A 13,270-nucleotide genomic window follows, 5' to 3' on the forward strand; every position below is an offset into this window, starting at 1 on the left:
CACTTGATTCCCTACACGTGCCCCCTGGGTTGTGCAAAACGAGCATTCTGGTGGGAGACTCTATGTCGTGGCTAGTTACCACCCACCTGACGACGCCATGCCGCCAAGCGATGACGTTCGCAGCGTTGTTGTGTTCCGGTGTGAGGTCTGGTGAAACCATTCGGGATGATAAATGTACTGGATAATTCGTTTTTACGTCTATGAGCCGATTCCAGTGGCTTAGTATTTCGTCGCCGGGTGTCTAGATATGGAGGGTAGCGGGATCCGAAGAAACGGTTCACCGCTGGCCGACCGCAGGTTGTAGGGGGCCCAACTAGCGGGTTCGCCACCCGTGAAAGGCTGCCCCGCCGCCTGTGCATAATCCTGAGTTGGCTCCAACGTGCCGGTTGGCGACCGGACGAGAGGACCCGTTGGCGATATTCAGGGGGTTTCGGGCGTCCCCGCAGTCTCCAGTCTAGACTCCCATAAGTGTACAGATCTATGTTCACTTAGGTGGCTCTGGTCGTAAAGCCTAATCCATGTTCTGTTTATCTCCCCGCCTATTCTTCGTCTAATTAATTAAAGAAAAATGAAAAAGGTCCACAAAAATAGTAAGTTTACACAGCGGCTGCACATCCTCTCCTTAAAAGTGCACCTCTCCAATATTCGAGGTCTGCACTCAAATCTCGATGCAGTCCACCACCATCTTGAGACTGAAAAGCCTCACTTACTATTTCTCACGGAGACTCAAATCAAGTGTCCAGCTGACGCGACATATCTCTTGTATCCTGGATACACTCTTGAACATAACTTCCACCCCAAGGCAGGTACATGTGTATATGTTCGCGATGACATTTGCGTATTACGTCTCCGTCACCTTGAGGAACCCAGTTTCTCCGTCTTATGGGCTCTCGTGGATACAGGGTGTGAAAAAATTGTGTATGCATGTGTTTACCGATCGCATAGCGGAAACTCGGAGACAACTCGACTTTTTAATTACCTCTGTGAAGCGGCTGACCACTCACAGACCCTTTACCCGTTAGCTCAACTTGTCGTTCTCGGGGATTTTAATGCGTGTCACGCAGATTGGTTGTTCCCATTCCAGAAGACGGACCACGCTGGAAAAGAGGCATTTAATTTTGCAACATCCTTCAACCTTTTCCAGTTAGTCAATGAAGCTACTCGGGTCCCGGATATTGAAAATCATTCTGCTAATTGCCTTGACCTTATTCTGACACCTGATCCGGATCGATATTCGGTTACGGTTTCCGCTCCACTGGGATCATCCGACCATTGTCTGGTGAAATCCGTGTCGACATTTACTCCTCCGGATACTACCTTAAGAGGAATAAGAAGACTTTGGCGATATAAATTAGCGGATTGGGACGAGATGCGCCACTTCTTTGCATCTTATCCATGGCGGCAAGTTTGTTTCTCTTCCACCGACCCGTCAAAAGTTGCAGACGATGTTGCTGATGTTATCCGGCAAGGAATGGAATATTATATTCCATTCTCTGATATTTCCGATGTCAACAAAGCAAGACCGTGGTTTAACAAAGAATGTAGGCATGCAGAACTTGCTAAACAGAACGCCTTTAAATCATGGGTCGATGCTCGGTTCCACAAATTACCGGATGTTGGTGCTAGAAAGAGATCATTCAATAGAGCTGCCAAGTTATGCAAAAAAGTGCTGAAGAGAGCTCGATATGATCATATCCGACGAACAGGTGAAAAGCTGGCAAGCTACCCTCCTGGCAGTAAAGCTTTCTGGTCCTTAGCGAAAGCTATAGAGTGTAACTTTTCTCGCCCTTCACTGCCACCACTCTTGAAACCTGACGGTGATTTGGCTCATACAGCAAAAGAGAAGGCCGATCTTCTGGCGTCTCTCTTTGCCAATAATTCACGTCTCGATAATACGAACGCTAGTCCACCTACCATACCCCACTGCGGTTCCTTTATGTCCAAAGTTCGTATTACCCATAAAGATGTTTTAAAAATAATGATAAATCTTGACGTGAATAAAGCCAGCGGACCTGACGGAATTCCAGGATTGGTTCTCAAGACCTGTGCGCCCGAGTTGTCTCCCATTCTGACACGCCTGTTTCGCCTTTCTCTTTCTTCTGGAATCGTACCTAGAGCTTGGAAGCTAGCCAACGTACAGCCTGTACCAAAAAAGGGAAGCCGTGCCGACCCTACAAACTACCGTCCGATCTCAATCACGTCCATAATCTGTAAGATTATGGAGCGTGCATTGAACAACCAATTGCTCGCATACCTAGAGGCCAATGATCTTTTGAGCGATCGCCAATATGGTTTTCGCCCAAAGAGATCAACTGGGGATCTCCTAGTACAAGCGACTCACTTATGGGGAGAGGCTATTGAGAACCATGGCGAAGCATTAGCAGTATCATTGGATATCTCGAAGGCCTTTGACAAAGTTTGGCATAATTCTCTTATAAGCAAGCTTCCTTCTTACGGTTTACCTCCACTCCTCACAGCTTGGATAGCCGACTTCTTGAGAGAAAGATCCATTCGAGTAGTTATTGATGGCTGCTCGTCTGATCAATTGGCCATTAATGCCGGCGTACCTCAGGGGTCTGTCCTCTCTGCAACTCTTTTCTTGATACACATAAATGATCTACTCCAATCAAACATCTTCGGGTATGCAGATGATTGCACCATTGTAGAGAGGTACCTATCTAATGCTCGTTCGACAGGAGACATGATTCGAATGGAAAGGGAGGCCATGATTCAGCGGGTGAACCTGACACTACAAAACGTATCCCAATGGGGAGAAGCGAATTTAGTCAGATTTAATGCTGCAAAAACCCAGGCTTGTCTTTTTTCAGCCAAAAAGAGTCCTCTCAACTTGACTCCCAGTTTCCAAGGAGTGGCGATAGAATTGGCGGACCACTTGGAGATGCTAGGCGTTTCTTTATCGCCAAATCTTAACTTCGGGCGGTTCATAGTGTCCAAAGCACAACTTGCAGCCAAAAAACTTGGCATACTATCTAAGGTGCGGCAGTATTTCACATCTCAACAGCTTTTAAATCTTTACCAAGCGCAAGTTAGATCTTGTGTGGAATACTGCTGCCACCTGTGGGCAGGCACTGCCCAATGCCACCTTGATGTTTTGGAAGCGATGGAAAGACGTGCCAAAAGAATTATAGGCGACGATAACTTAACAAAAAACCGCCTACAGAGTCTTACACATCGCCGAAGAGTTGCCAGTCTTTCGGTCTTCTATCGCTTACACTTCGGCGAATGCGCCACTGAATTGCACAGCATCATCCCTGCTTCCCCTTTTTTTCAACGGACATCCAGGCGCACTGCAGGTTACCATCCTTACTTGGTGGAAATGCCGACTGCTCGCACTTCACGCTTTGCGTCGTCATTCTTAGTTCGAACCGCCAAGGAGTGGAACTCCCTGCCAGCATCTGTCTTTCCGGAGAACTACAATATAGGTTCCTTCAAGAGGCGAATAAATAGGCATTTTCTAGGTAGACATGATTTACCACCATAGACCGCGTCACCGCTTCCCATCAGGTGGGACTGTGGTCAAATGTCTACCTATCCGAACTTAAAAAAAAAAAAAAAAAAAAAAAAATTCTGATTTCAGAAGTACAAAAAAAAATTACTTATTAAATTTTTAGTAATTATATTTATATATTATTATCTGCCACTTCATAAATTAGTTTCTAGACATTTTTATAATGGAAAAACTATACACAAAATATACAGGCCTTTGAAATTCATGATCGAAGCTGTACGATTACCTAATCGTACAGACAATACATGTTCCCGGAATGCAATGCGTCGATGTTGCATATTTTATTATAATGTATTAATTATTATTTTACCACACAATAAGTCAGTTCGCAGTCGGATTCCGCACCGGGCGGAGCTCCATCCTAGATCATCCACACATCTCATCCCATTATAGTGAATTAATAATAAATATCTCTTTATCTCAATCTCATATCTTATAAATTTAACCCCAACCCCCGCCAACATTGGTCCTTCGAGCAAACGGTGAATTGCGGGACCGGGACGCGTTCAGAAAGTGTGCTGTGTTTGTGTGCGTGGTTCTGGTTTCCGTGATTACGCGACCTCGGTGCTTTAGGAAGGCACCACATATATCTTCACATCTCTACCCTGGTGTCTTGGGGGGACACTGCATCCCAACATCTCAACCTCGGTGCTTTAAGAAGGCACCATACATCTACATATCTCAACCCTGGTGCCCTGGAAAGGCATCACATCTCTACACATCGACGGAATAATTTACATCTCGGCGCGGCGTAAGCGTAACTTGAAGCTAACCAAGTAAGGTTTCTTATATTTTATCTCTTATTTTCAAACATGTCGATGGAGGATATTTTAGCTACCCAAGAGCAATTAATAGATGCATTGGATAAGCTACATATAAACTTTAAAAAAGATGGAGCGGAGCGAAAGACTCCCGATTATATACGACGACGATTAGAAACGCTAGAACAATATTTTGTAGACTTCCACAACAACCATATGATACTTCTATCTTTCAACGATCACTCTCATGAGTATTTTGCATTCAATAGATATGATCAAATTAAGAAAAAATACAATAATATAAAGACAGCCTTACAGAATTATAAATCTTTAGAAAACCCTGAATTACAACCTCCAACCTTTCAAACCCCGTCAATCTCTAATGAATATCAAGAAAAACCTCCTAACAATATCTCCAATATAAATAAAACGGAAGAGCTTATGAAAAAACAAACAACTAATTTTAAGGCTTTTCTGCGAACTGTTTCAAACATAAATCTTGATCTTATATCGGAAAAGTGGGAATTTGAGGATATCCTAAAGTCCTTGCAAATCCGCTGGTCGGTAATTGATACCTTGCATTGGGAATTAGAAAATGAATTGAGCGGAACGAACGCTGAATATGAAGAACAATTTACTAATTATGAAAAACATTACTATAAGTTAAAAACAGATATCAATAAAAAGATGTATTCTCTATCTCATATAGAGAAATCAACCCCAAAAGTAGAGCTGCCTACATTCGAAGGAAATTACATGCAATGGGTTTCGTTTAAAGATCTATTTACAGAAACTATCCACAATAATCCGTCACTGTCGAATGCACAAAAGTTACAGTTTCTCAAGAGTAAAGTTAAGGGCGAGCCTGAAAAAATGATTCAACATCTCCAAATTAGCTCCGACAATTATCTCATATCTTGGAATATTCTCAGTCATCGTTATGATAATAGACGATTAATCTTTACATCTCATCTTAATAATCTCTTAAATATCCCTAATCTTCAATATCAGTCGTATCAACATATTAAACAGATTCATGATATTACATATGAGAGCATTAATGCAATTGAAAACCTTGGAATTAACGTGTCATCTTGGGACCCTTTTCTTGTTTGTATATTATCCCAGAAGTTAGACCCAGAGACATACAATGATTATATGCAATCCTTAAAGTCGCCCAGAGAGATACCTGTATTGCAAGACTTTTTACGGTATTTAGAAACTAAGTTTATGACGCTAGAGACCTCACGAAAAAAGCATGAAAGCTACACTACAAAAGCATTTGATCAACCATCCAATCAGCATACACATTTAAGAAACTATAATAATCAATCATCCTTTTCTAAAAGTTATAATAATAAAGGAGAATGCCCATTTTTGGTACTGGTTTTTCTCATGCATCAAGACAACAATATATTAAAAAAAATCTCGGCAATTTAGAGGCCTTCTTACCATCGGAAAATATATTTTGAACAGGGAATGTTTTGTAAAATCTAATAAGACATGTAATTGTTTAGATCCGTTATTATAGATTTAGTGTCCATTACCGTTTACATTTTTTCTACAGGTTTTTTCTCATGCATCAAGATAAAAATACTATTAAAAAAAATCTCGGCAATTTAGAGGCCTTCTTACTATCGGAAAATATATTTTGACCAGGGAATGTTTTGTATTAAAATCTAATAAGACATATTGTAATTGATTAGATCCGTTACCATAGATTTAGTATCCATTACTGGTTACCACGGTAACCAAGCGGTAACTATTATGACATTTACTATGGTAAATAGCTAATATTATTTTCATTGAATTACAAAAAATCAATTAACATAAAATCACTCTGTAAGGTATTGTTTTAAATACACTGTAGGTTGTTTTAACATAATATATAGTGAAGTAAAATAATATAAATATATATAAGAAAATATTATTATGACATAGCTTGTAAGATAGCTTGGAAGGTAACCAGTTATTTCTTATTTGTTTCTTTCTTCGAATATGCAGTGAAAAAATGATTCAAACAACAACAACAATATGCAAACCGAATAAAAACTCTATTGGCATTTTTTAAATATATATTTAGGTTTTCTTGAAATCCGTCCCGGAAGATTTCTGGTGCCTACCTACACTAGCCGATGAACAGATACACTTTGTCTGAAAGCATAAGCTCTACGCATAGATTAAATATTATGTTAAAGGAAAAATAGCTTTCAGACAATAAAATACTACCTAAATCACACATAAACCTAACTAAATCGGGTTTATTTAAGTTTTAAGGTTAATTCACATTTTTCTCAATATCTTGAAAACCCCTGTTTTTATCACAAAAAAATGTATTGGTAAAAATCTTTTGAATATCGAAGAACCCCCCAAAACCACTCTGGCATTGACGCAACACTATACTGTGGTCCATACTTTCATGGGCATTCTCCTTTAAACAGAGTTTTAATAATCCATATTCTACAAATCATGCTATTTCGCAACGAACGTATTCCAGTAATATAACAAATGTAAAACGCAAGCGGTGTCCGATGTGCAATTCTAGCGAACATCGCCTTTATACATGTCCGACGTTATTACAAATGCATCCTTATGAGCGAAGAAAAACGGTTGAAAACATGAAACTTTGCCTCAACTGCCTACATTACCACGAAGGAATGAAATGCTTTTCACGGATATTGTGTAAGCAATGTAATAAAAATCATAATACCCTTTTACATGAATGTTTCACGTCACAAAATATGACACCGGAAGCGTCACGTTCGAGGTTCCACGTGCCTCGTTCGAAACCTTTACGCCCACAACAAGAAAATATGAACACATTAGTATCCACTCCAGGTGACCCCAGGGAAATACCTATTACTAGCTACTGCAATTATCAAGGTTCAAGCAGCAGATGGATCTCACCTTAACACGAGAGCGCTTCTAGATCAGGGCTCACAAATCTCAACTTTAAAAAATACCCCGTAAAAATGAATATATCAATGTAATCTTAATTTAAATAGCAATATCCAGTAGTTATGGGAAATGAAGGAAACCTTACTCTAAATCTTACTTTAAATCTATCTCAGGAAGACCTTTAAAGAAAATTTCGAAGAAAAATTAGGTGCGTCAAAATCTTAAATGTATCGCCTAATTTATGCAATTAGAAAATAAATTAATAAAACAACATCAATTAGCACGCGAGTATAAGCTATTCATATCGGAATATAAAGAACTCAGACATATGATACCCTGTGTATCGGACTACCGCGCACCTTACGCGCAGGGTAACTACAGCCTTGCGAGTTGTGTTCAACGCTTCCTCGAAAACTTTAAATGGATTAACCCTTAAGGATCTCATATATAGAGCGCCTAATCTGCATCATGACCTTCAAATCCTAATTTTTAGATGGCGCCAATTTTAGTACGAGTTTACGGCGGAATTGATCTCAAATCCTACAAAGCGACAATTTTTGTCCGAAATATCGAAAATCTTTGATCCCTTTACTAGCTGAGATTACATAATTAAATAATGTGAAGATTATATAATTATCTTACTATGAAACGATCTTTTTTTTAAGCTATCACTGTTACCTACAAATATAAATAGGTACAATTAATGAATCTACCGACTATGATAAGGAAGAAATTAAAACCTCGAAAACAAAGAATTCATATCTCAAAACAATAATATGTCCCATGATAAGAGAACAACTAACACAATGCGAGGCTATACTATTACAGCTTGAGCACGAGTTCGGCGAATTGGAATATTATAATAACATTTTATTTATGAGTGATTCACTTGATATGGGAACTAAGCGCCCGCGTCGTGGTTTAATCGACAAAGTAGGCTACGTTGCTAATAGATTATTAGATCAAGTTTGATGAAAAGAAATATGTATGAAATATTTAATCTCATTTATATCCCACGTATATCAAACGGCAGCATGGTGAACGTGATACCGACCTCTACTTTAGCGGCTATCAACATACAAAAGGACTCTTATATAACGATCTCGGAAAGCGATTTTAAATCATGTTTGAGCCAGAATCCTACTACTATGTTTTGTCACATCAGAAATCCTATTCGACATTTAATAGATGATCATGATTTATGTAAGAGAATTCCTAATACGAGAATTTGTCAAACAACATTATTACCTTGTACGAATCGTTGGCAAGAATTATCGACCTCTAATGTATATTATTATTTTTGTTGTAATGAATGCAGCATTAAATTTATCTGTACTGATAAAATAACCTCTAAAAAGGAAAGCGGGTTTGTTAAGCGTTATGGAGGGTTGTATTATTAAAACTAAAGATTTTCAAGTATTTTCTCATAAAAAGCTGTCGAGCAACATAAATACCACTTCCGAGTTTGTAGCAATAGAAATTGCTCCAATAAATCATCTTATAAATATATCGATCTCCTAATTAACAGATCAGGATCTCAATACAAACAGTTCGGAAGACATTAAGCAATTTGAAGAAATAAAATGAAAAATTTACCTCCTAAAACTGAGCGAACCATTGGGCACGAAGTTGTCGTATCACGACATTCATCATTACTTCATAATATATGTGTTAATTGGAATTCTTGTTGTTGTGGCAATAATAACGTATTGGAGACAGCTGCGTCGTCGACGAGCTTCAGCAGAGCCGGCGGTGGAGGCTGCGACCAACGTCGCGGTCCCCGCCCGGCCACCTCCAACCCCGGTGACAAGTGATTGTGTGATAAGTGTTAGTGAATGTGATGTGCGCGTAAATAAACATGACCAGGCCTCGTCGCCAATCTTTCGAGTGTTCTCGCTTCCCAACTTAAGTGAATCTCTGTAACGCTATTATTAAAAACAATAATTGTAACTTAATCTTGTAACCCTATCGTAAAGAACAAATGTATCTTAATCTTATACTTATTGTATCTTCATCTTTTAATCAATGTATGTATCATCTTGTACTCATAACTAACACAATCATTTAGTAAATAGACACTAAATTGTAATATCACCTTGTTAGTTTTAAGTTCATCTTTCATCAAGTTACTAACCTTCACCTTTTTCTCCCCCGGGAACATGTACGATTACCTAATCGTACAGACAATACATGTTCCCGGAATGCAATGCGTCGATGTTGCATATTTTATTATAATGTATTAATTATTATTTTACCACACAATAAGTCAGTTCGCATTCGGATTCCGCACCGGGCGGAGCTCCATCCTAGATCATCTCATCTCATCCCATTATAGTGAATTAATAATAAATATCTCTTTATCTCAATCTCATATCTTATAAATTTAACCCCAACCCCCGCCAACAGAAGCTTTATGCAGAAGCCAGATATATTAGTAAAATTATTAGACTCCTGTCTGTTTTGACGTTATATTTCAATTAACCGATTAATTTACTAGTTCTTTCCTACCACAACTTACAACTGTCATATTCCCAGGTGGAGCTCCTCCTCAGTCTAGCAATGAACGATCCTCGATCAGCAGTACGTAGAGCAGCCCTACTTGGTCTCCGGAAGTTGGCAGAACACGCAGCGCTCTGGTCAGCTGAGTCAATACAGGATCTTGTGCGAGCAGCGAGTGAGACGCAGGACTCGGAGCATACTATGCTGTGCTTGCAAGTAATGCAGGTATGAATCTTTACTTTAGTCTGGCATTTGATATTTACTTTTATACCATTCAAATGCTTTATAGATGATAATTTTTTATAGTAAAAATTTGATCACGAGACGGACGGCTTCGAACCCACATCTGCGCCATAGGCGAATGTTTTTTTTGGCTTGTTGGTATAAAACTTCTCCATGATGATATGAAAGAAGGAAAAACAACCAAACACACAAACTAATACACATTATAAATACGAAAGTGTATATGTTTGCTTTTTTATGTTGCAACGATTTTGTGTTGTGGCGATAATTAGGAAGCTAGAATGACAAGCTACTTCATTCTACAGTGGAAAATCGCATTTCCATTGCCTTTATACCTTTGCAAGCATTATTAACTCAACCCCCTGAACCCCAGACACAATAGGAAATCTATTGATGAATACTAATTGTGATTCCGGGGGCTGAGTTATTAAGTATTAACATTTTTCTCAATTTCAGATACTAGTAAAATGCCCAGCGATCTGTGCATCAGCGGGCAGTCCACGGGTGGGCAGTCCCAGTGCTCTGCGGCAGTTCTGTTCTGATGCTGCTCTCAGTGTGGACCTGCAGCAGGCGGCCATCGCTGCTGATGTGCTCACCAGGGTTGTGGTGCATTGGTGAGTTGATCATATAGATATGGGGCAAATATACTGGGGTATGGTAATGTTATTAAAGCAAATTCATACTCAAATATTTGTATACTAGCTTTCCGACCGCGGCTTCGCCCGCGTTTTCAAAGAAAAGCCCGTATAGTTCCCGTTCCCGTGGGATTTCCGGGATAAAACCTATCCTTTGTGTTAATCCAAGTTACCCTCTATATGTGTGCTAAATTTCATTGTAATCGGTTCAGTAGTTTTTACGAGAAAGAGTAACAAACATCCATACATCCATATTTACAAATTACAAACTTTCGCCTTTATAACAGTAGTAGGATTACGTTTAGTATGAAAGTTGGGTAGTGCGAATCTATATGTATTTGTAAATTGTATGTAATTGTGTAATGAGAAGTGTGAAACTAACTATAAACATGAAATTGTAAATAGTACGTGATTGTGTAATGGGTAGTGCGAACTTACAGGTAATTGTAAATCATATTATGTGATACACATTATGTAGTGCGAATTTATATGAAATTGTTAATCGGTATCTATTATTTTAATTTTTATTTTTGTTTCAGTTATGAAGAAACTCTACCAGTGGAGGGAGCAGATCTGATGCTGGCTTTAGAATCACTCGTTATTTGCACTGGATACTCGCCGGAACAGAATATCAAACCTTTGAGGATTGCCCTGCGTTGCTTGGTAAGGCTCTTGTTTTGTGTGTAAAGTATTGTCTATACTAATATTATAAAGCTGAAGAATTTGTTTGTTTGTTTGAACGCGCTAATCTCGGGAACTACTGGTCCGATTTGAGAAATTCTTGAGGTTTTAAATAGCCCATTTATTGAGGAAGGCTATAAGCTATATATCATCACGCTAAGACCATCAGGAGCGGAGTAATGCGCGTGAAACCGCGGGGAACAGCTAGTTAGGGATATATGGCAATATTAAAAGTAATCGCTCCTTGCTAATTTCAGCTCCAGCGACTGCTATGTGTCATCGATATATTTATTATTATTATTTGTATAAATAGGTCGCTGGTTCAAGTCCGGCTCGAAGGACCAATATGAGTTTTATGTCCAACATTCTATGCTTTTCAGAAATAACCCATTGAGCCCCGAGCGGTCCGATCGGTCTACGACACAATAGATTTTCAATTGTGATTCTGGGGCCTAAGTTATTAAACCGTATCTTTAACAGAAATCAGTTTTTATAAAACTATTATTTTGTATTGTATGACTATGAATATACACGCAGACACATATTACACAAAATAACAAAGAAATAATGTTAATATTGTTTTAATGAAACTTTATTTATAATTAAAATGTTTCCCAGGTACAACTAAGCACAGCGGAACCCACATTATACGCGGAACGAACAGCCGCAGTAGTGGGGGGGCAGTTATCCATTGGAGTGGTGGGGGGCAAAGAGCCAGTGGGGGGGAAACGACAAGTGGCGTTATTGGAAGCTCTCGCAGCACTTGCTGGATCGCACATTACTCCTGCGCTGAGATATCTGATGCCCGCTTTGGATGCTGCTAAGTGAGTGTCATAGACATCTCTACTATAATATTATAAATGCGAAAGTAACTCTGTCTGCCTGTCTGTCTGTTACGCTTTCCCGCTTAAACCTCTCAACCGATTTTGATGAAATTTGCCACAGACAATATTTAGACCCTGAGAAAGAACATAGGCTACCTTTTATTGCGAAATATGTACCACGGGCGAAGCCGGGGCGGACCGCTAGTAAGATATAATTGACAATTGTATATTCGTCATTAGCTCTGTAACAATCGTCAATGCGTCTTCGACTATATCTGGCAGTATAGTGATTGAGTTTGAGTTTGAAAAATATTTGTTGTGGCTGACAAAGTGCCATGCCAGCGGGCTGAAAGTTTAAATAAATATTTATGCGTAAATGGCACTATAATACTTGTCTATGCATCATTGACTATATCGACTCGATATAGTGTTGAAATTATAGTGGTGGGGGGCAAAGGGCCAGTGGGAGGGTGGGAAGCGATTCGAAAAATATTTTCAGTCTTTTACAAAACATCCTTTTTGTTAAAATCGGTTAAATATAAAAACAATTTCCACAGAGAAGCAGCCCGCAACGACCCGACCTACGACGGCACGACATTAGTACTGATCTGTACGGTGCTACTCCAAGAGCGAGCTCGTGCTGCTCTCACCATGAAGCTGAAGAGTGGATGGATGGACAGGATCCTGGAGGCCATAGCGGGGGCTGATGGCTGGACGAGATACAGGGTGGCTAGGGTTTGTTTGAGGTGGGTGAATAACTAGAGTAATATATAATTTATGTTAGGTTAAACTATATATCACTACATAGTATAAAACAAAGTCGCTTTCTCTGTCCCTATGTCCCTTTGTATGCTTAAATCTTCAAAACTACGCAACGGATTTTGATGCGGTTTTTTTAATAGATAAAGTGATTCAAGAGGAAGGTTTTAGTATATAATTTATTAGGTTTTAGACAAAGCGGGCGAAGCCGCGGGCGGTAAGCTAGTAAAAAAATTCAATCACGAGGCGGGACTCGAACCCGCATCCTTTCGCGCCAAACCGGGGCGAATGCCTGACCAATTCAGCCACTTGTTTTTTCTGTTTTTTCTATTCTTTATAAATTTATATTTATAAAGCATTTGAATGCCTTTAAACCAATAATATCAAATTCAACAGGATAATATTGTTGTCAAAAATCTTCATTGCTGCAGTATGTAGTGC

At 39.3% G+C, this 13,270-nt stretch overlaps 1 protein-coding gene across 1 annotated transcript in view; it reads left to right on the forward strand.

The window, feature by feature from the left end:
* Positions 1 to 13,270, forward strand: part of LOC123696695 (integrator complex subunit 7) — a 29,568-nt gene that overhangs the window by 1,529 nt on the left and 14,769 nt on the right. The window contains exons 5-9 of the mRNA XM_045643048.1: positions 9,724 to 9,912; positions 10,387 to 10,544; positions 11,105 to 11,228; positions 11,865 to 12,070; positions 12,628 to 12,816. Of these exons, the coding sequence (XP_045499004.1) occupies positions 9,724 to 9,912; positions 10,387 to 10,544; positions 11,105 to 11,228; positions 11,865 to 12,070; positions 12,628 to 12,816 (866 nt within the window). The remainder of the gene's footprint in view (positions 1 to 9,723; positions 9,913 to 10,386; positions 10,545 to 11,104; positions 11,229 to 11,864; positions 12,071 to 12,627; positions 12,817 to 13,270) is intronic.

This window comes from Colias croceus, chromosome 13 (genome assembly GCF_905220415.1).
Source record: "Colias croceus chromosome 13, ilColCroc2.1".
Classification (NCBI taxonomy): Eukaryota; Metazoa; Arthropoda; class Insecta; order Lepidoptera; family Pieridae; genus Colias; species Colias croceus.